This window comes from Pleurodeles waltl, chromosome 12, assembly GCF_031143425.1.
Source record: "Pleurodeles waltl isolate 20211129_DDA chromosome 12, aPleWal1.hap1.20221129, whole genome shotgun sequence".
NCBI lineage: Eukaryota > Metazoa > Chordata > Amphibia > Caudata > Salamandridae > Pleurodeles > Pleurodeles waltl.
In genome coordinates, this window is record NC_090451.1 from 695,811,351 (window position 1) to 695,835,089 (window position 23,739).

General features: G+C 43.2%; 1 protein-coding gene across 1 annotated transcript in view; it reads left to right on the plus strand.

Annotated features, from left to right (window-relative positions):
* Positions 1–20,975, plus strand: part of CD68 (CD68 molecule) — a 47,036-nt gene extending 26,061 nt beyond the window's left edge. The window contains exons 4-6 of the mRNA XM_069215581.1: positions 5,951–6,023; positions 12,059–12,226; positions 19,569–20,975. Coding sequence (XP_069071682.1) covers positions 5,951–6,023; positions 12,059–12,226; positions 19,569–19,708 — 381 coding nt within the window. The 3' untranslated portion in view covers positions 19,709–20,975. The remainder of the gene's footprint in view (positions 1–5,950; positions 6,024–12,058; positions 12,227–19,568) is intronic.
* Positions 20,976–23,739: the final 2,764 nt, after the last annotated feature.

Here is a 23,739-nt window from a genome sequence, read left to right on the forward strand (position 1 = left end):
CCACCCATATATAAAATCCAGAGACAGGCAACCCCTGTATCCTTGGATCTCCTGGGACCGAGGGCCACTCAGCCCTCCATGATGTGAACTCCAAAGACAGAATACCCTTGTATCCTGGGATCCCCTGGTACCCAGGGCCACCCAGTCTCCATGATATAAGCTCCAGAGACAAACTAGCCTTGTGTCCTGGGATCTCCTGGTACCAAGGTCCACCCAGTTTTCCATGTTATGAACTGTAAAGACAGACTGGCTTTGTGTCCTGAGATCTCCTGTTACCAAGGTCAACCCAGCCGTCCATTTTATGAATTCTAAGGACAGACTAGCCTTGTATCCTGGAATCTCCTGGTACCAAGGTCCACCCAGACTTGATTGTTACGAATCATGGAGACACTGGGCTAAATCTGAGTCCACGTTTGCTACGATGTCAGTAACTAGGCACATACCAGTTGAAGACACTGCATCCTCGTCTTCCAATAAAGGGTTCTGACCTACTTGTGCCATTGAGTTGGCTTTAGAGGTCATGAGAGGACCTGCTCACTGCCACAGACAGACACTAACCACATGTCCCAATCCTGATTGTCTGTGGAGTGTAAGGCACAGAAGGCCATCAGATAACTCTACAGGTGAGGATTCACGGAACGCAAGTTGATTGGTTCAAGGCCTTCTTCGCAGAGCCCAGCTAACTAGTTAGAACTGGATCTTCTGACTGCAGCAACAAGAAAGTGAGATGGGGGGTTCCCCAGACCGCCCTCTCACCCCGCTTCTGTTTAAGGCAAAGTTTCCTCAAAGTTGAAACAATCTCGGTCTTCCTTTGCTGAGCGGCATGAAGTGGGTAGACACTGAACTAAAATCACTGATATAGCTAGTGCCTGTTAAATACTTCAGTGAGTGAAGTATCATGTCATCGATTCAGTTCAAAGAGAACATTCAATGTGATCACTCTTTACTGACAGGGTCGATCCGTTCAATCTTTAGAATCCCAGGGTGGTGGATATTGACATCTACTCTATCAATACTGCATAGTAATGTCACAAATACATAACCTAACCGCCCAGCAAACAGTAGCATTGTATTGCACAACATAGCTAGAGACAGCCTTAAGTACAATAACATAGCAGAATGTGCAGTTACCTAGCATTGGCCCTATACACATAGTCACCCAAAGGTACTCCTGCCTCAGTAGACACACCTGTCCTCAAACTCAGTAACACATTCACTAAAACTCAACCCGCATCGCGAAGCTTATCTGGGGGTTAGCGGCAAGAAAAGAGGCAGGATCTTTGCTGCTAGCTCTCTAAGGATCAGGGGGCATGTTGTGATGTATAAGTTATGTGTAATAACTTCTGTATTTTTTTTCTGCTATGGGACGTGGTAGTTAAAAAAAGTTGTGGATAATGTTAGCCACGTCTTTGCTTTAAATTGCATAAAATACACTAACACAGTATTAAATGTGACCCCATAACAGAGGAGAGCGCAGGGTTAAATACCATGACACGAGACGTAAGTGCAGCATAACCCCAAAGAACATGGGGTCAAGGCGCTGCAGCAAGTTGAGAAGCTAGTCTGTACCCCCATTAGTCCCGGTTTGCACACCCCCACTTTCCAAGCCTCATGCTATTATAATACTACACTTCTCAGAGGATGGCCTCTGATCTGAACAGGCTCTCTTTGTGTCTTTTTCTAGACTTTTGGTTACAGTAATCGGATGCTGGTTTTGAGTTCTTATCCTCCTCATAAATGTGGAAACTTAATTTCCCCTCCCCCCCCCCACACCGCTCTGTCACAGCTTCCCCTTTTGAGGAACAGGCAGCTATGACTCCTGATTGTGTTATTCAGCCTAGAAAACATCTGCCAGACGACAGTGAGGGCCCAGCAAGGGCAGTATTCACAGCTCTGCCGAAGGGCCTCCTTTCTGGCAGTAGAGCCCATATCTAGGGAGCGGGGAGTGCTCGTGTGCTCACCTCATTCACTGCTTGGCTAGCGCTACCGCTGATGACGGCACACCTTTAGTATCTCAGTGATTTCCACTGCACACTGACTATCAGTGCACTCCAGATGCTTGCACTGCAGCCACGTGACCATCAGTGCACTCCAGATGCTTGCACTGCAGCCACGTGACCATCAGTGCACTCCAGATGCTTGCACTGCAGCCACGTGACCATCAGTGCACTCCAGATGCTTGCACTGCAGCCACGTGGCCATCAGTGCACTCCAGATGCTTTCACTGCAGCCACATAGCAATTAGTGCACTTCAGATTCTTTGACTGCAGCCGCATGACCATCAGTGCTCTCCAGATGTTTGGACTGCAGCCACATGACCAACAGTGCACTCTAGATGTTTGCACTGCTGGCACATGGCCATCAGTGCACTCCAGATGCTTACACTGCAGCCACGTGGCCATCAGTGCACTCCAGATGCTTACACTGCAGCCACGTGACCATCAGTGCACTCCAGATGCTTTCACTGCAGCCACGTGACCATCAGTGCACTCCAGATGCTTTCACTGCAGCCACGTGACCATCAGTGCACTCCAGATGCTTTCACTGCAGCCACATGGCAATTAGTGCACTTCAGATTCTTTGACTGCAGCCGCATGACCATCAGTGCTCTCCAGATGTTTGGACTGCAGCCACATGACCAACAGTGCACTCTAGATGTTTGCACTGCTGCCACATGGCCATCAGTGCACTCTAGATGCTTACACTGCAGCCACGTGGCCATCAGTGCACTCCAGATGCTTACACTGCAGCCACGTGGCCATCAGTGCACTCCAGATGCTTACACTGCAGCCACATAGCAATTAGTGCACTTCAGATTCTTTGACTGCAGCCACATGACCAACAGTGCACTCTAGATGTTTGCACTGCTGCCACGTGGCCATCAGTGCACTCCAGATGCTTACACTGCAGCTACATGGGCATCATTACACTCCAGGTGTTTGAACTGCATCCACATGACCATCAGTGCTCTCCAGATGTTTGGACTGCAGCCTCATGACCAACAGTGCACTCTAGATGTTTGCACTGCTGCCACATGGCCATCAGTGCACTCCAGATGCTTACACTGCAGCCACGTGGCCATCAGTGCACTCCAGATGCTTACACTGCAGCCACGTGGCCATCAGTGCACTTCAGATTCTTGGACTGCATCCACATGACCATCAGTGCACTCCAGATGCTTAGAATGTAGTCACATGGCTAACAGTGCGGTCCTTTCCCTTGGGAGGCTCTGTGAACAATGCATTGTGCCTTGGATATAGCCCTTCTAGCTATAGGTAGTCAGTAGAGCGATTGCAGGACTCGAGTCATGTGTTTTCTTGGTTGCAGCCAGAGAAGAAGTCTACCGGCAGCAGTTTGGATGAGTTGTATTTTGCGTATGATGAATTAGAGTGTGCCAGGGTAAATGCTGTTGGCATAGTCAACCTTGTGAATTACATAATGTTTTCATTGTATAGAAGGCACTCTTTGTCATGCTGTTAATTTGCCGTGTCAAGGACAGGTCTGAACCCATGGTTACTACTAGGGTTCTGACTTCTCTTGATATTGTTGGAGGTGATTCAAGTTCCTTAGGTCATATGCCAGAGGTCATAATCTCTGTCTTTGTATTATTGAGCTTTAGTTTTTTATTCATCACATATGTGATTATGGCACAGAGGCAGTCATCAAGTTGAATTGAAGAGGTGTTCGGGCTATCCATTTAAATAAGGATTTAGGTGTCATCTGCATGGTTGTAATAGGTGAGGTTTTATGATTTAATCAGATTTGGAACGGGGCTAGGTAGATGTTGAATACTAGAGATTAAATGATATACCCCTGAGAAACACCATACTATTGTGTGTGAGGAGGTGATGTGAAAGGTGGTTGGTAGGCTACACTTGGTCTGTCTGTGAGATAAGAAGCAATCTACTTTTAGAATGTTAGCATGGATTCCAAGATTGTGAAGTCTTTGTAGTAGCGTGGAGTGGTGGGCACTGTCAACTGCAGTGGTTAAATCCAGAAACAACAAGGAGTCGAGTCTGTTCCTGCCTACTTTGATTTTTAGATCATCCCAGATTGATAAGATTACTGACTATGTGCCTCTGCCTAGTCTGAAGCCGGACTTGTGGTCTGACATTAAGCCATAATGTTCTGTAAAGTTAGTGAGCTGAGTAAACACTTCTCTAAAACATTTTTCCTAAGAAAGGTCCATTTGAAATGGGCCAGTATTTTGCTGGGTCAGATGGGTCCAGGTGTTTATTTTCATGGAGCGGTCTAATGTCAAAACTTTTCAGCTCAGGTGGGAATAAACCTAGAGATTTGTCAGAACAAAGTAAAAATTGAGAAACTGAACTATTTCTTAATGAAAGGAACTGAATTAATCAACTAACACAGCAACTGTTATTCTCTCCTACTACCATCAACAAAATGGACGAATTCTTCTATTATACCATGGAAAGGCCACCTCATCTGTTTCCTAAGAACCCTTGAAATTAACTAAGGGCATTTCCTCCATCTGAAGAAGTAGTGATTGCAATTCTTTTAGGGGTCAGTATTGCTCTTCTTCATCTCAACTACTGTTGTTTACACGACCTCCTACTTTCTGATCCTCAAAGTCAACATTTGCAACATAAAATTACAGATTTCCTGCAACCCCCACCCATCGGGGAAAAATGAGACCGCTTTGTTGTCTCTGCAGCAATCAAGCACATCATGATGAGGCAGCTTCCAAACCTGTCAGTTGTCCCTCTTTAGAGAAAGCCGTCTCAGAAGAGCAATCTCTGGTGGAGATGTTGTCAGAAGGGTTACTCTTTCAACACCATGTCTGCTGGCTTTATTCCTGTTGCACACCAACATGTACCACATGCCTGTTCTGGACAGGATAATGCATGTGTTTTACCTACACACTGGAAGGAAACTCACAGCAGATAGGCCTAAGTGAGTCCTCCAATCTTCTGCGTTTCATGAGGATAGTCTACGTTTTGGGATAGGCCCCAAGGAAGGAAAATGGTGGTACCCCTCTTTAGTAACGCCAGATTTTTGCAACTACTGGCCACTGAGAGTTGTCCGTGGATGCAAAAGAGTGTTGACCAGTAGGTGCGAAATTCTGGTACGAACCTGTGAGGAATGTGCGACTACAGGGGTTAACCAGGGGTTAACCAGCATTTTACTTCTTAGGACTTACAAGAGTTATTGTAGGGTAACTACTGCGGCTAGAGTTTGATCAGATCTGCAAGTATTGTTACTTATTTGAATCATGCTTCCACTTATCACACATTACGCAATGGATTAATTTCAGACATGGAAGGGATAGGGTTAGGAATCCTTTGGTCCTGATAGTCCACTGACACGTTCTTGGCCTTCCAGTTGTGGCCGGAACATGATGACCATGAGATGCTGGGATTCATTATCTTCCCATAGCATCTAAGCTGTCTACTTTGTTTTGATCTTACTGGCAGCAACCACAACAAACTTGCTAAAGTTGACTATCAAGTAATTTTAGTCCCAGTTACTTTTGGTTCCATATACTAGAGAAGTAACATTGTTTAGGATAAGGATCTCCACGAGAGCTCCTTCCAACAGGAGCCTGTTCAGACAGGCATTTCACCTTCTCTGAATGTGGAGTGGACTCTATGATGAAGCATGCCACCTCAAGGTGGGTGAGAGTCCTCAATCCATAATAAAATATGCTCTTTAGGAGAGGCGAGCTTCCTTCTTTTCTTTCACAATACGGTCTGCTCTGTCTTGTGTTTGGCAGGGCATGTAGTGAACCTATAAGATGTCTCCTGCTCCCTCTGCGGGTAGATCATGTAAATCCACACAAATAAATTTAGCTGGAGACCTATAGTTAAAGGTAAGTAACTTTTTCTTGACTGAGAGCATGACCACTACTCACAAAGAGACACCTGTAGTTTGTGAAGAACCTTATTACTGTGCGGCCTAATAACAGTGGCTTTTCTGTCTTCATTTACAGAACACCTCCAAACAGTATGTCTACTTGAGGGATGTTCTTGTAAGCATCAACCATACTTTCCCGCACTCCCAAGGTGAGTTTTCAGCTTGTAAGCGAGCTGCCTGGTTGAAATTAGACTTTGCTGTCTTCTCTAAGTGTGGCGATGAGTAACTTCTAAACAAGGCCATGTTTCATGGTTTACATCACAGTTCCAGCACAGCACAGTAATTGGCAGGACAAGTGACAAAATGCCCTGTAACCTGCAGCCGCACTTAAAACAACACTGTGAGTTACCACACACTTGTGAGACGTACTAGATTTCTAAATCTGACGCAACCCTTGGCTGCAGTCCTCCAAAGCCCGGGTGTTTTATCAATGTTATGCCAGATTCCTGCCTCCCCTTGAAACTCCCACCCCTAAGCAGAGCCACACACCTCTCATTCTTTACCCTGGGATTGAATTAAATTGAATTGAACATTTATAAAGCGCGAACTGTCACTCCCTGAGGAGTATCCTGGTGCTAAGCGAAGGAGTGCCGGAGCTTGACCAATGTGCCTTGACATTTTATAGAGTCAAAGAATAGCAGAGAGAAACCGAGATTCCAAAAACCCATGTCTTAAGTTGCTTTCTGAATCTCCGATTTTTGAGTCGATAAGCCTCAGTTGCATAGGAAGGTTGTTCCATGCTTTGGTCCCTAAAACAGTAGAGGATTTACCCCCTGTGGTTCAACGTTTAAAAACTTCTGGTTTTAGCAGATAAGCGGAAGATGGCCTTAGAGTTCTGCTGGGGGTGTAATGGGCGAATCTGGTCACTAAAAAGTTTGGACCAATAGCATTAAAGGCTCTGTAGGTCATCAAAAGGATTTTAAACAAGATCCTCTTGTGGACTGGCAGCCATTGCAAAGTTTTGAAGGCTGCCGATGCAGATGACCTTCTAGGTAGCCTGAGGAACAGTCCCGCTGCTGCATGCTGGACAACTTGCAATTTGCTTACCATTTGTTTTGTGGATCCAGCATAAACACTCTTACAACAGTCTAGCCATGAAGAGATAAGTGCACATGCCATTGCCTTCCTGGCTGTAGAAGGTAAGCAATCAAAAAACGTCTATAATCCCTTTATTAGATTAAAACAGGTGCCTACTACGGCGAGTGCCTGAGGGCGAAAGGACAGCTGGGAATCAAATTTCACCCCCAAATTCCTTATTACTTCCACCATAGCAGGGGCTGCCTCAGGCCTCGAAAAAGTTGGTTTGAAGAGGTTATCCTTGCCCAACCACATGCTTTCTGTTTTTCCCGTGTTGCATTTCAAGTGATTGTCCTGCATCCACTGGATGACTGCGGTGAGGCAGTTTTTTAAATTCAACCCTGATCCCAGAGTTCTAAGAAAGAGATTGGTAGGCCCACCATAAATCCAAATAATATATTTGATACGTCATACAGTCAAGGTGTTTGCATATTAATGCATTGAGTCAAATCCATAAGTTCAGTTAAAAGTTTAACATGACATACTTGAAAAGCAACAGCCGACACGTGTTTCGCCCCCTGGGGTGTATATACCTGGGGCTTTCACAAGACTCTAAGTATTCAAGAGAAAATGTCAATTTTATGATGTTTATGCAGGAGATCAAGGATCAATTTGGATGATCAGAATAAGCTGATTGTAGACATAAGGACAGCTACGTGTCTTGGGTTAAATCCCTTATCCATTGATAGTATCAACTGGGTATCATCTGCATAAGATATTGTATTGATCCCAAACGACGCAATCAGAGAGATTAAAGGGGCCATATAGGCGTTAAAAAGAACGGGATTGAACTATGAACCTTGAGGGACTTCGGAAGTTAGTGTTACTTCTGGTGAGGCATAAGGACCTAACAGCACCTTTTGTTGATGATCTGTAAGATACAATCATATCCAAGAAAGTGCCAGCCCATTGACTCCGCAATCTTTAATTCTTTGAAGGAGGATACTGTGCAAGATGGTATTGAATGCAGAAAATAGATCTAACAAGATCAGTACTGTATTCATGCCTTCATCCAAGGTAAATTTGAGAGTGTCTGGAACTTCCAATAAAGCAGTCTCAGTGGAATGCTTAGGCTGAAATCCTGACTGCCGAGGATGAAACAGCTCTGCCTTTTCCAAAAATGCAGTTAGTTGAGTATTAATCATTTTTTCCATTATTTTACTCATAGCGGGCAGTAATGAGATTGGACGCAGATTTGAAAGAATAGTAGGGTGAGCAAGGGGTTTCTTTTTTAAAGGTTTAATAGAAGCCAACTTCCAGATTCCAACTTCCAGGACAGTTGCTGTGTCTATTGAAGTGTTCATAATCTCATTTAGCAAGGGGTTTATTATGTCCACCACCTTATGGAGGACCTGGGCAGGACAGGGGTCATCCAGGGACCCTGATCTGCAGGATACAATAGCCTGGCAAGATTGAATTAGGGATATTTTTTGGAAGGCAAGTAGGGTTCTGCTTTCTTCCATTTTTGGCCCATCATCACTGGGGTAATTTGAGGGGAAAAGGGGAGAGTTACAATCTCTTGTTCATAGCACCCACTGAGAGTCCCAGTAGCTCTCCCTAAGTCACATTGCTTTTGTAAAGATAATATAAGTGACATGCATTCCACTTAGGTCATTTCTTATCAGCTGACACCCTCTTTAATCCTCTCCATGTTCTTCGGCCATCATCTTTAAAGTTCTTATTCTGACTTGTAACATGGCAGGGAAAGGAACACAGTGACCCCATGCTTTTATCTGCCTCATTTCCTGTGGCACAGTGCTCCAGCAGGCACAGGGGGCATCCCTCCCATTGTTCAGAAACCCACTCCTTGGGTCAGAATACAATCAGAAATAGAAACACAAAACCAGGAGTTTTAGCTCATCAGAGAGAAAGGTCGAAGTCTAACCCAATTAAGATTTCAAGTTTTGCAAACCTTTCCTGATAATATTGAGCGAAAAGACAAAGCAACATGATTATCAGAAAGGGAAGAGAACTGTATTCTATAAGAAAATTGGATACTATAAGCCCAAATGGAATGAATGATAAAATAGATATAAGTTGTTACCTGTGACAGCATTGACTAAGGTTTGTATATTTGTATGGAATCTGTATTGGCTAACTACTTTCACAATGCATAATGTCGACTACATCTTGTGTATGCTTTGAACCTGATTTTGTAATGCATTATATCATCTCCTGGTGGTGGAAAAGTTCTAATGTGATTCTGTTTTTCCTAATTCCCATCTCTGTTCACGTTCAAGAGGTTAAGTTTAAGGCTTAATTTACCCTCATTTATAACCCTCCAATTTGGCGTAAGCCATTTGTCTTTCACTACCATGGAGTTTAAGTTTTGGAGATTTTCTTCGCCGTCACCCATCAGGCAACTTTCACAGGCTCTATGGTCTATAAGCTTTCTTTTTAGCCACGAGTCCCTGCTAACACTTATGTATGGATGAGCCGTGAACCTCTTGATTTCCTTGAGCTATTTGGACGGCTAACTAAAAGGCACATACGTTTTTTACACTTCAGTTCCTAGTAAGTCAGTGCCATTTGTTTGGTGCATTTTTCGCACAAGCGGACAGTGGTGGCCCACACTCACATGCCGGTGCTCAGTGTTAACTAATTTGTATTACTGGATTTGACTTAGGCATTGGCAAAGGAATTGTTGAACTAACTTACATGTATGAGTTCTGACTAGTTTTCGCGGAGAGTTTCTCCAACCTTACTAGAATCGTTTTACTGGTTACAAAATGATGCACTGTAGTCATACTGGGGTGGGCTTTCAGAACCTTGAAGTAGATTTATGAACCACATTGGGTTGTTGGAGAATAACATTTATTTTGTTGCTAAATCTAATTGGAGATTTATCTTCATATGTTGTGTTGAGAGAATTGGCCTTTTTGAATGGGCTCTGTAGCTTTGTTCTCGTATGGGTGTTTTGAAGTTACTCAGGGGTTCATGTTCCAGGCTTTTTGTTCAACATCCTAATTAATCTACGTGTCCTCCAAAGATTTGGACTAGATTTCTGTAACCCCTGATGAAGAGGATTTTAGCTCTAAAAGCAACGGGAACAACTTTGAGGCTGCGATTTATACATTCGAACATTGTTACATGGAAGTTGATCAACTTTATTTGAAGACGATTTTTTTCATTAATAAATTAAAGATTATTTTTAAAAATACAATAACTTATAAATTGACTAGAATTGAAAGGCTCATTAAGTGTATTCAGTGGTGCCTTGCCTCTGATACCCTGCAGGGCCTGAGTGGTATCAGACACACTGACTCTAGTGCAGATGTTACTTCCTAGGGGCCAGTCACTCTACATTGTGCTCATCTGTAGCAGCTGATGGGCATGTAGGCCATTCACAGTGGGTCATAGTTGGGCACAGGAAGGGCCTTCAGCATGCCTCCCATTCCTAAACATAATTTCTGTGCTTCTACTGTTAGAGGTATGGTGTGCATGAAGGATTTTATTAAAAGTTTAGCGCAAGTACCCAGCCTTTAATATTGTTATTCAGCTTCTTCTAAGTGTTCTCAGTCTTCGAAAGACTCTAGTGTTCAGTTGGCCTGATTTTGTTAGACCTCATGCCTGCCCTTGACACAGTCAGCCATACATGTATTCTTGCCATGTTGTCTGGGTTAGGTATTAAAAATCAAGCCCTGCCGTGGTTTACCGACTTTCTGTTGGATATAGCTCTTCAAATCTCTGTACTAGTTTTGTCTCATCGGTCAGGCACTGTATCTACGTGATGCCTCAGAGCTCTATTCTGTCGCCCTTACTGTTTAATTTCTACATGATTCTGTGTTCATGCCTTATTCAGTTGTTTGGGTTTTGTCTACTTTTACGCAGACGTTTCACAAATCATCGTCAGGTTTACAGGTGATGCTAGCCACACAGCATCAAAACTCCAGGGTTGTCTTCTGAAAATTCAGCAATGGATGCGACTGAATAAACTGAACCTTAATGATGACAAAACTGAGATTCTGTGCCCAATTAGGCTGCATTCTCTGTGGAAAAATCATTTTTGGGCTATGATCCTGGGTTCTCCTCCATTCCCAGCTCTGGGTTCTTCTCCAAAATCATTGTGGAAAGAACTTGGGAGACAGAATTGATTGAACATTGACTCCGGCTGATCAAAACATTTTTTGTGGTTGAATCCTGTGTTTTCCAGTTTGCTTTTTGTGTCATGTTTTTCCATTATTCTCATTTCCACATTAGATTCAGGCCCTAAATCAGTCTGTATCAACTCAGATTGATTTCTGTAGTTCTGAATTACCAGTTCATCGAATTCAGAGATTACAGATATTTCAGAAATTTGTTGCCATATTGGCTCTGTACCGCCATTCACAAGAACATATTTTTCCAGCCCTGGTTGCACTACCCTGGCTCCCTGGTAAGGAGAGGACCATTTTCCAGTCGGTCAACGTGTTTGGTGCTTAAAACTGTCTACTCTCTTCAGTCATCTCCTTTGCACCAGAAGTTCCAATAGTATTGTCGCAACTATTCGCTCGGGCCAAAAACAAAATTTCTTTTGGCTGCAGGCAGCTTCCATATTCTTCAGATTACAGTTGGTGGTAGGACTTTCTCAAATGCTGAAGCTTAAAAATGAAACTCTATGCCTTTACTTCCCCCTCAAGGCTCAAATCTACATATGTTTCATAAAAGATTGGCAGTTCCCATCTAGTTAAGAGTTAGTTTGTTGTTTTCGTGTCCAATGTTTACATAGAAGACTGTGTCTTTCTTGTGATATTCATCTTGGTTTTGTCAGTGCCAAGAACCCCTAGTTGAGTGGTTGTTGCGCCTTATAAATTCAAAATACTGATACAAAGAATGGAACCGAGGGGCATGGAGAGAAAGATTTGCCCGTGATCACACAGTTCGCTGAAGTGGGCTACAGAGATTCGAACCCAGGATCCTAGGTTCCACCCTCTGTCCCTTCATCACTGGAACACATCTCCCAGACTCAGTTCTTAATCCATCACTTTGGATACACAAGGCTCGAGGGTTACTCGACCTGCTAAGGAGATACTGACACAGGCACAAACTTTTTAGGGATTTTATTGGTTTCGACTTCTGCCACGGATCCACCCTGATTTAGGTTTTCTTTTCTATCCTCCCTTTACAGAAATGTCTTTCCACGCTCACAACTCCAGTCTGCACAAGCTTGAGACAGTGATCGGCAGGTCCTACGAGTGTAAAAACCTCACCATCGGCGTGTCCCACTCCGTCTCGCTGAACCTTGTGCAGGAGCAGGTGCAGGCCTTCCAGCTGCAGAATGGCCAGTTTGGTCAAGGTAGGCAACATAGAACTCCTGTAAAAAAATATATTTTGCATGTAACAACAGGAAACAGAAAATGTGAAATGTGTGCGTGCAATAAGTAAAACACGTCGAGACACAACACAACATTTAATATTACAAAGTCTGAATGGTACTGTAAGCAGGGTATGCAAATGAAGGCCTGTCTATCCTACTACGTGAGTGACGTGCGAGGAGAATCACTGCTTTTTCTGTATCTGCCAGTGATAACCTACCTCTGCTCCTTGCTCCAGTCAGTAGAACATACACGTTCACAGAAGATTTACTTATATTGTAGAGACATGGGACCATCTACACCAGTTCTTCCCAACTTTTGACTTCTGTGGACCCCCACTTTATCATTCCTGGAACCCGGTACCCCACCTGAAACATTATTGGAATCCGGGGACCCCCCACTGAGCCATTACTGAAAGCTAGGGACCTAATCTGTTAATATTATTTAATTTTCTAAGCAGTCATGGACCCCCTAAGGAGGCTTCGCTGACCCCTAGGGGTCGCCCGGACCACAGATTGGGAACCACTGATCTACATAATGTGCAAGGCAGCCGCTTGGGCACTACACATTCTTTCTGTAAGCATTAGCTCTGGTTACCAGATCCAGGTAGATATGCTTGTTAAACTGCAGGACTACAGAATCTCTTCACATGATTCATGTTGTTTGTTGCTAACCTCTGATTCATTTCCTGTATTGTCATTTTCTCAAATTTTTTAAAAGGAGAAGTTGAATGTAAGAGCAGAAATATGTTATGAAGCTGTGTTTGTAACATCTATACTCTTATTAATACAAGAAATCTCAATCACTGTGTATTTAGTTCCCACTACTGATGCCTTGTGAGATAATAATGTATTGGTGGCTGTAACTAAAATTGGGTGAGGTGGTCTGGGAACTTTACTTTTTGCTGGATACATGTTTGGACTTTGATGGGGCTGATTCTCAGAGCCGTTTGCACACAAGTTGAAGTGAGATGTGTGAAAGATTGCTTTGCATTCGCAAAATATGAAGTTTCCCTCAAAGTGATTTACTTGCACTCAAAATTACACCACAGTGGTTTAATTTGACATGCAATAAACTCTACTCACAGGGATGGTGAGTGACCATTCTAGAGTGAAAATGCCTTTGAAACGTGCAAGTTTGTGGGCATTCACAAACTTTCACAATGCACTTTCCCACATGATTGGAGATCTACACATATCAAGGTCAGGATATAATTACTAGGCGGAAATTTGGAGAGAACACCCCCCATATTGGAAGGGACTGGAAGGAAAGCAGTTCTTCCAAGGGGGAAAAACTATCATGTTCAGAAGAAAAAAAATCCAAATGATACTTTTTAAAATTCTAAATGTACTATTGCAATGTATGTGTGCATGCAGGCATACAGCTGTACCATCTGCACACCTGTGTCCGATTTACAAACTTCATTCTGTAATATGTCAAGCAGTACTAAAGTAGTCTTATTTACTACAAAATGCAATTCACAAACCTGTGTGGCCGTCTCAGCCCCGCCTCCCTTTTCTATACAGAGTTCTCTGCCACAAGAGGGGTTTAGGGAGTGATAAAGAGGGGTTTAGTAGGGGAAATGTGAAAACAAAACACTACCACTCAAAAGGCAGCCACTGCTATTCACAAACTGCACTTCTTAAGTAACTAAAGTTAAGAAAGTCCAAAAACAGTCCATAAATGTACTCCAGCCCCACACATGGCCACTCACAGGTACTGCAACACACTCCCATATAAAATAATGGAGACAGGGACTTAAAATGTAACACGCTATAGAATATTAGCACAGCATTATCTTGAATTCTAATAAACATTGAAATATTTGCTAAATAAGTATTCGAATTTATAATTAATTGTATACATCACTTTTAGTACATTCTAAAATTAAAAATTTAATGCAGGTGTGATTTTAAAAACACTATTCTTTAGTAATATTTTTTTAAAGAAATATGTGTTAAATAACTAGTTATTTAAAAATGTTTAAGTTAATGTGCTGTACATTTGTTTTTATTAATTTTATATTTTAAATATATAAAAGAATTTACATTAATGTTTTGATAATAAAATAGTTGTAATTTTATTTTTGAGTTCAGTACATTTAAAAAAACAATCTTATACATTACTTCAGGGCGATCTCTGCCGAGGAGGTTTAGAGATCCATCTATGTGTGAAACGTTATGAGAAGTATATTTACGTTTGTAAAGCCTTTTCTAGGAGGCTTCAGCAGGGTATGGAGACATGCAAGTCTGAAGTTCTGAGTAACTTTATACTCACAAATTGAGTAAATTTAGATTTGCAAATGGAGTAACTTTAGTCTCGCAAATGGTGAATCTCAAAAAAGAGTAAAGCTTCTCTTAGGCGTAGGAGTAGATTTACACGTGTACATTTACCTTTGGGAATAACGCCCCCTGCAAATTCACTAAAGGAGTGCAGAAGTATTCCTCGGAAATGGTGGCTGTCAAATCCAGTAATATTCAGATGCTCTGCTGTTCGTAGTACTGTCTACAACAACTAGGGCGCAGTGTTATTGGCAGGTTGTAGGATTAAGTGTTGAGGAATTCCTACAACTGTATGTAACTTATTTCTTTCATGGTCCCTGAGCAGAGGAGTAAACAGACATTCTCAAACATCCACATTCCACAGTTCCTTAGCTGAACTCCCAGAAGGTCCTTTGCTAGACATGCAGATGTTGCACACTGCCTTTGCACAGTGGCACATCCGTCTCAGTACACTGTTCACTACTAGAGGAGGTTAGGAAGTTACGAGTGCTTTTGAACTGGGTGCAGTTGCTGGCTTATGGGTCTTTGGACCAGTATTGAGCTGCTAAAGAGAACACACTAGTTAATTCCTTTTGCATCTGAGAACAGGTGATCAGTGTCTATTGTTACGCTGGATGTCTGTAAAGCACTTAAGACAGCTTTGCGGCTGCTTCAAAGCGCTGGAATGGAGGTGTTAGATGGGTAGTTTGTGAATAATGGGATCCACAGCGAATAATGAGGAGTCACAGAGAATAATAGGGAGCCACATTCAGGTGCTTGGGCGTCAGCTGGACTGAGAAGTGAGAGTCGAAAAGGCGCATCAGGGAGAGGGCCAACGATCTTGAAGCAAGGAGTGCCAGGCGGTGGACATAGCAATGGGGGGGAGGGGGCAGGGCCTGTGACATGAATTAAGGACTGTTCGGGAGCCTTATGGCGTTAGTCAAGGTCTGCATGTCTGTCTGGCCCTTGATGAGACTAGGACCAGCCAGGGAATGACGAAACATTGGTAGCCTGCTGCAGGGATACCAGGTCCAGGGGGATAGAAGAGGAGGGGGGACCACCTCTCCCACCCCGAACGAGTTTGGTTTATTTGGTATATTTTTTCTGTACAGCTGAATCGCCTTTGTTGTCTCATCAGGATTAGTGCTTAGTTTGAAGTCCAAAATTCCTGATGTTGCAAACACATTATGTAGAAACCATTTGGAACCGGTCAGCTGGAAGAAGCACCGACAATCTCAGTGCGACCTTTTGCAAAACATGTCAGTTTTAGGAGGCACATAACCCCCTCCCCCACCACCCCAAGAGCTCAGATGTGCAAGTTGTATTGTGTTTATTGAAAACAACACACTCTCCAGGCAGAGGGGTAGGGTCACCGCAAGGCTTGCATTTAATATGGTGTCCATTCCATCAGCCTCCCACTACATTGTAAATTAAGGATGTAATTCCTGCTCTTAATTCTACTCATACTCACACTCAAGGTAGTTCAGAATAGCATACAATAAGTAAAATTACAATCTAGTGGAATTTGATGCAATGGGCACATAGTAACGTTTAAAGCTGATGTGGTCAACCTCGATAAAGTGACAACAACCAGCATTCTCTTGTCATAAAGTTAGAAAGTCACAACGTCGAAAGAGCAGTGTGTGAAATGGAGGCAACCTAGTTCTAAACAATCTTTAAAATTACATCAGAGCCTCACTGAAGGGGGGCGCCTGTGTCCACGACCATAACAAATTCACATGCAATCCTACCTTCGGTGGCATTATCCTGCAAATGACAACTTATTTCAGACAAAAGGAATTGAAATGTCTACAAACCTCGCTGAAATAAGCAAACGACTACCAACCAGTCGAACTCGAAATGATAACAATTGATTCAAATCTACAATAAATGGATTTGTCCTGTGTATTAACTTACTGGTCTGCTGCAGACAAGCTGCCGCCTTTGTTTCAGTTTCACAGATACAGGACCAGGGTTGCTAAACAGTCACACACACTATGATGACAAGTTTTTGTGCAATCTGCCAAGGTGTGTCAGGCTACTCGTGGTGCATCTGACACCACAGTACACGCATGATAGATCAAGCTTGTATCAGTTTGCACGTGCCACCAGTGCAGGACCTGCTGGCAGCTGACGTGGCAACCAGTGGATAATGCACGGTCAGTTCACATGTGCAATCAGTTATATGACATCAGTGGTTAATCTCTTGTCAAGTTACATCTGCAGTCCGTTGTGAGCACTGTGTGGGGTTACATGGGCAATCAGTGCTTACTCTTGTGTCAGGTTACATGTGCATCACTAGTGAAACTGGTTTATTTGCACTGTTCACTTGCCAGTAACTCTAAGGTCAGGTTGTATGTATATTAATTGGTGATTTGGTGCTGAGTTGCATGTGCAATTGATGGTAATTGTGTTGAGTTACATGAGCAATCGGTGGTAAATCTAGTGTCGAACTCCATGTGCAAGGACTGCTGAATCTGGTGTGAGCCTGTCCTGGAATCAGGAATCAGGAATTTTACCTGTGCCATTTACTAAGAATGGCGTGTTGTTTCTTGTGCCATTTATCAGGACTAGTGTCAAGTTACTTGTGCCTTTTATCAAGACTGGTTTCAAATTACTAGTGCCATTTGTCAAAACCGGTTTGAGGTTAATTGTGCCATTTATCAAGACTGGTTTCAAGTTACTTGTGCCATTTACCAATAATTATCTCATTTTCTTGTGCTATTTATCAGGACTAGTGTCAGGTTACTTGTGCCATTTATTAGGACTGATCTCAAGTTACTTGTGCCGTTTATCAGGATTTTTTTCAAGTTACTTGTGCCATTTGTCAAAACTGGTGTCAAGTTACTTGTGCCATTTATCAGGACTAGTGTCATGTTACGTGTGCCATTTATCAAGACTGATGTCAAGATACTTGTGCCAATTATCATGACTGGTTTCAAGTTACTTCTGCCATTTATCAAGACTAGTGTCAAGTTTCTTGAGCCATTTGTCAAAACTGGTGTCATTACTTGTACCATTTATCAAGACTGGTTTCAAGTTACTTGTGCCATTTGTCAAAACTGGTGTCAAGTTACTTGTACCATTTAACAAGACTGGTTTTAAGTTACTTGTGCCAGTTATCAAGACTGGTGCCAAGTTACTTGTGCCATTTGTCAAAACTGGTGTCAAGTTACTTGTGCCATTTGTCAAGACTGCTTTCAATTTACCTATGCCTTTTATCAAGACTTGTGTTAATGCACTTTTGCTATTTATCAGGACTGGTGTAAGGTTTCTTGTGCCATTTATCAAGATTGGTGTCAGGTTACTTGTGCAATATATCAATATTTGTGTCAATCAGTTATTTATAGAGTGCAGTACTGTCACCCCTGGAGATATCTGGGCGATGGGGTGCGAGGTCTCCATCGACAAGCCATGTCTAGAGTTTCTTCATGAAGTCCGTAAGGGAAGGTGCGGTTCGGAGGGTGAGGGGTAGATCATTCCAGGCCTTAGTGGCGAGGTAGGAGAAAGAGGGGCCACTGCTGCGGCTGAGACAGATTCCGTGTGTGTGTGCGAGGGCCAGAGAGGAGGAGCGGCGGTGTCTGGTGGGCAGGTGGAAGTGTAGATGGTGGTTGATGTAGTCTGGTCCTTGATCGTTTAGGGCTTTGTAGGCGGGCTTGAGGAGCTTGGCACCTGTTCTGGACAGGAAACCAGTAGAGGTTCCTGAGGTCAGAGGTGATGCGGGTGTGTTTGGGGAGGTCCAGGATGAGTCTGGCTGTGGTGTTCTGTATGGTCTGAAGTTTCTTTAGGAGGTGGGAGGAGATGCCGGCGTAGACAGAATTTCTGTAGTCGAGGCAGCTGGTGACTAGGGTCGGGTGATGGTTTTCCTGGTGTTAGCTGTGATGCATTGCAAGATTCTGCAGAGCATGCAGAGGGTGTGGAAGCAGGAGGAGGCAACTGTGTTGATCTGCTGCTTCTTCGTCAGTTTGCTGTTGAGGAGGATGCCAAAGTTGTCCGTGTGGTCTGTGGAAGTGGGTCTGAGTTCAGCTGGCCACCTACTATGGTCCTATATGGAAGTGTTTTTTTCTAAATATCAGAACTCCTATCTTGTTGGAGTTGAGTTTGAGGCAGTTTGTTTTCATCCAATCAGCTAGGTCGGCCATGGCATTGCAGACGTTTGTTCTGGTGGTGGAAGGGTCTTCCGTGAGCGAGAGGAAGAGTTGAGTATCGTCTGCGTATGAGATGATGTCGAGTCTGTGGAATCTGACAATGTCAGCCAGGGGGGTAATGTAGGAGTTGAACAATGTGGGGCTGAAGGATGAGCATAGGGGTACGCCGCAAATTATGATCTTGGGTGAAGAGGTGAAGGGAGGTAGTTGGATGCTCTGAGTGCATCCTGTCAGGAAGGAGACGATCTATTTGAGGGTGTCGTCTTATATGCTGATGAGTCTGTTGATGAGGGTTTGGTGGGAGAAGGTTTTGAAGGCAGATGATAAGCCGAGGAGGATCAGGGCGGCAGTTTCCCCACTAACGAGCAGTGCTCTGATGTCGTCTTTGGCGGCGATGAGAGCGGTTTTGGTGCTCTGGTTACATTGGTTTGAAGTTACTTGTGCCGTTTATCAAGACTGGTGTCAAGTTATGTGTGCCATTTATCAGGACTGGTGTCAGGTTACCAGTACCATTTATCAGGACTGATGTCAAGTTACTTGTGCCATTTATCAAGACTGCTTTCAAGTTACTTGTGCCATTTATCAAGACTGGTGTCAGGTTACTTGTGGTGTTTGTTAGGTGTACAGACATCTCTTGCCCCTTTTCATGGGTAGATGTAAACCAGGATGCCACACCCGCTGCTTGAGGCCGATGTCAGTGGCAGGCATCACCTGTGTAGCAGAGGTGAGCAGGCTTGCATTTGTCCACTTCTGTGGGCAGCTTCATGTTACACTCTTGGTTGTGTTCCATTCTTATGTTTTGCAGGTGAGTTTGTACTAGGATACCGGAGTGGGTAGGGACGAAGTTTTGTAATCTCATAGACTGTCCACTGCACTGATAGGTAATTCTGACAGCTCTCCTTCTTCTTCCACAGCGGAACACTGCCTCACTGACCAGCCCAGTATGGCCGTGCCCATCATTGTTGGGGTGATCTTGGCCGTGCTCATCATTATCGTAGTGGTGGCGTACCTCATCGGACGAAGCAGATCCCACAGTGGGTATCAATCTATCTAACATCTGCCCTTCCAAAGGATCCACCACATGGGAGAGACACCTCCCCTCTTGTTTGAAAAATATAATTTCACTATCAGGGATGAAACAAGCGGATAAGCCACAATTACTTACCCTTCTATCCAACTGTTGCTAAAGAAACACTTGTAAGACCTTTTTTTTCATAATTTTGTGGCCTGGACCAAAGAGGGTTAGACATCCCACCTGCTGTATTTTTAATAACAGCATACGTCCAAGGGATGAGTGATATTTACATTTTTTCTGTGGAGTTTTTTGAAGTTTACGAGGTTCGCATTCCTGAAGACTTCCAGGTTTTGTAAACTTCAGAATCTGAGAAGAATTTTCTCACAAAAATATCTTTGGCAGATAATTACTTTTTCCATCTGATGTGACCGCCGAGAAGCCAGCAAACGTTTGAAGAAAGAGGAAAAACTTTTCAACTTCACACATCTCTCATATGTGCATGATGAGAATGCACTGTTGGCCCTTCGACTCTCATATTTACTTCCACTGCTGAGCAAGTCATGATTGCACATAGCAAACTTCTGGAAGTGGGTTGGTAACATTGTGATGCATTGGACAAAAACTTTGTAAAGAGAGACATTGTAACTAGGCTTGGGAGTAATGTTCATTATTCCAACATTTTCTCACGTAATCTCGAAAATTTCTTGTTGTGCTTGTTAAGCAAAATTCCTGTAATTATGCCATTATGCCACATGTTGGCAAATGTTTAGCACTGGAGCCGGAAAACAACCACAATGTGTGCTGGTGTTCACCGCAATTGTGTTTTTTTGTGTTATATATGTTTTAGCTCGAGTCTTTGTGTCCAAGATAAACATGAGGACGCATTTTTCGCTACTGATTTTGCATTTCACATCATTTTTGCAAAATTTCATACAATTACACAAAAGCAAATTGTGATATTTTTCACACCTTTTTAACACATAATGCAATGATTATATACCAATAAAGTGACTGAACCTACCGACAGATACACTTAGGAAGCATGTGCTTCTGAAGCCACGCAAAACTGGGGAAATATTGCCTACCTAGCAGGCAAAATTGTGCCTACATTTTCTAACATTTTTGTAAAACGATGAAATTGTTATTACATTTGCATCAGAAAAATCTGAAATAACAGCTTTTGTTGTGAAATAAAGTCTGGAGTGGAAGGGAAAAAGTGCTCTATTTAGATTTTCCCTTTTTAACCTTAGACTTCTTAAATTTATTCTTCATCAGAATAAAGACGGTTAATGATTATCCGCTAAAACTGTATTTGCCAAGTTTTTTTCTCGATACATTTACATTTAGTCAGAAAACTACACTGGGATGAATGTGTGGCACTGGATTAATTAAGTACAACATTTTAAAATCCTCCAAAGTGTAATGATGAAATCAACAATATTTTGCTGAACGAAATTAAACTGTACACATCTTATTTATTAACCTTTTCTTTATTTCTGTCTTGGAATAGATATCAGTAAATTGCTTTTATTTTAGAAGGCAGTTGCATCTAGTCTAGAGAAAAGATACCCACCATAATCTCAAACACATCTTTATAGGTTTGAGTCCAACTATGTACCGCACGTCCCAATACGTACCGCACGTGGTGGAGTGGGTGTAATGCCCCAGTCCCCCACAAGACTGCTCCACCTTTGAAGGTTTAAGCACACTACTCAGGGCATGAAGAGCCCTGGGACCACTATGCCAGAGGGTGAAAAGCAGAGGACGGTTAATCGAGGATATAATCATTCTATAAAAGATTATGGGAAAGAACGTAAATGTTGGAGTAAGTCCCAAGGGCAATACCCACCGAAGGTTTTGGTGGTGGACTCTACAAAGAAGGGAAGACAGGGAGTGCATTGCCTCAACGGATGTTATTTGCTATTGGTGACGTCCTTTCAGACTTAGGTGCATGTCTAGTGGTAGGGAAGGAAAAAAGAGGGCGTGCAATCAGGGGGTTGCGAGATAGAAAAGTAATCTGGTAAAAAGGATCTGACCGGTCGAACCCCTCATTGCAAAGAATTTCATGGGATATACGCAGATGCATCAAAAGTCAGCACAGCCAGTTAATAAAAATAAGAACTCTACGGGCGCATCAGGTTTGGCATTCGTCCGTAACCTCATTCTTTGGACTAACATGTTTTGTTGCCTATGATGTTCATTGTGCCTCATCCTGCACTTCATGCTGCCAAACCCCACAGTCACACCGAGACCGAGACAATGTAACCAATACTATAGCATCCTCAGAACACATACACCCAACTCTCTACACATCCCAGTACTACACACTCTCAAACTGCAGAACACACATCCCAAATCATGCTCATTATTGCTCACTTCGCAGTACTCCATAAACCAGACATCGCAAACCTCATCATCTACCACAAGCTTGACACCTTCATCATTAAAGAAATGTGGTTCACCCGTACATCCTCAAGCATCCTAAACATCCTTTCTCCCGCAGGCTGCAGAACCCATCAAGTGGACCATGCACATAAGACATGAGGAGGCCTCGTTAGCATCTATAAGTCCTCCTCGTACTGCAGCCCAGGTAAGCAAGTAACACAACTCCATAGAGCAGCTGACGAACCATTTTCCAGTCTTTGTAACTTAGACTACCACCTTCCATCTCATCTCCATGCCTCCCTGGCAGATCAAAGACTCATTGGGGAATTCTCAGATCTCCTTGCAACCTTGTACATCCCACATACCACCACAACCCCCTTAGGTGACTTCAACCTCCCTGACAGCACAACTCAAACAAAAAAAAAGAGACACCCCCCTCAGCCTTACTGACACACTCAGCTTGGTAACGCATGCCACCCAGCCTGGATAACTTCTGAATGAGACTACCTAACTGAGTACTGCAGGGTATCAAATTATTTGTGTCATTAGTGCAACTTGATGGTCGTCAATATTTATGTCACTTTTAAAGTTAAACAACTTTTAGAAAGTTGCCACTCTATGACCCAGCTAGTCCAGTGGCCTCACAAAGCCCATGGCACACAGACAGCTTTCTGTCCACCTGGGGAGACATATAAATGACTCCCAGGCTTAGGAACAAAGGCAGTTGCCACAGAGCGAGATGTTAACTCCTCTCCCAGAAAGGCTACTCGGGGTGTTATCCCAAAAGGTGTGCTTCAAAGGGGAAGCAGCCTTTGAAAGAGCAAATTGTGATAACACTCCCAAGCAGGCTTCCTTTTATTCATGTATACAAGTTGGAGACAGGGTCAGAAAAGGGAAACCTGTTCAAAAACTAATTTCCCCTGGGCATGTAGCCCTCAGGTAGCCACACCTCTGGGGTGGGCTACCAAGATCCTCACAGTTGAGGGAAGGGCCTGACATCTTGAGAGAGCCAAGAATGTTGCACTCTGGGATATCCAAATGCCGCACATCACTGGAACCTTGTCACCAAAGAGGAGGGGACGTACTAGCCCATTGGCTAGTGACTGCATTGTCCCCTCTGTGTACTTTCCTGGGATAAAAAGTGCACCCCTGACACCCTGGACCTCAGTGTACCTTGGATTTGGAGAAAGGATGGAAGGAGGACTATCCTGCTGGCGTTGAAATTGTACAAAGAAAATCTGCACTGTTGCAAGGACTGCACCTGCACTGTCAGAAATATATAGGACTCAATGCATACCAACCGCAACCTATAGAGGTGGGGTTTGGGGGTAGGCCAATGCCTCTTCTTTACAAATGGAAGAGAATCGCTTCCGCTGGTGTTGTCTTTCTCTCCTTCATTGTCCTTCACATTTTTTTTGTCATGAAGAACTTGGACTACCTTACTTAGAGGATCTTATTAAACTCACACCCTTTAACTCCTAACCATTTCTTCATTTAAGATTGCTTAGCCTGTGGTCAAGGATTAAAGATTCCTTGGCTACATATGTCAGTGTTTGGAAATCCCAACTTCTATATGTAAGAAAGACAAAATATTGGCTAAATGTGTTTTTTTTAAGGGTACAGAAGTTTTGTCTGGGAAGGCTATGAACTGAAGAAAACCATCAGCAAGATAAAATGTTACTGTT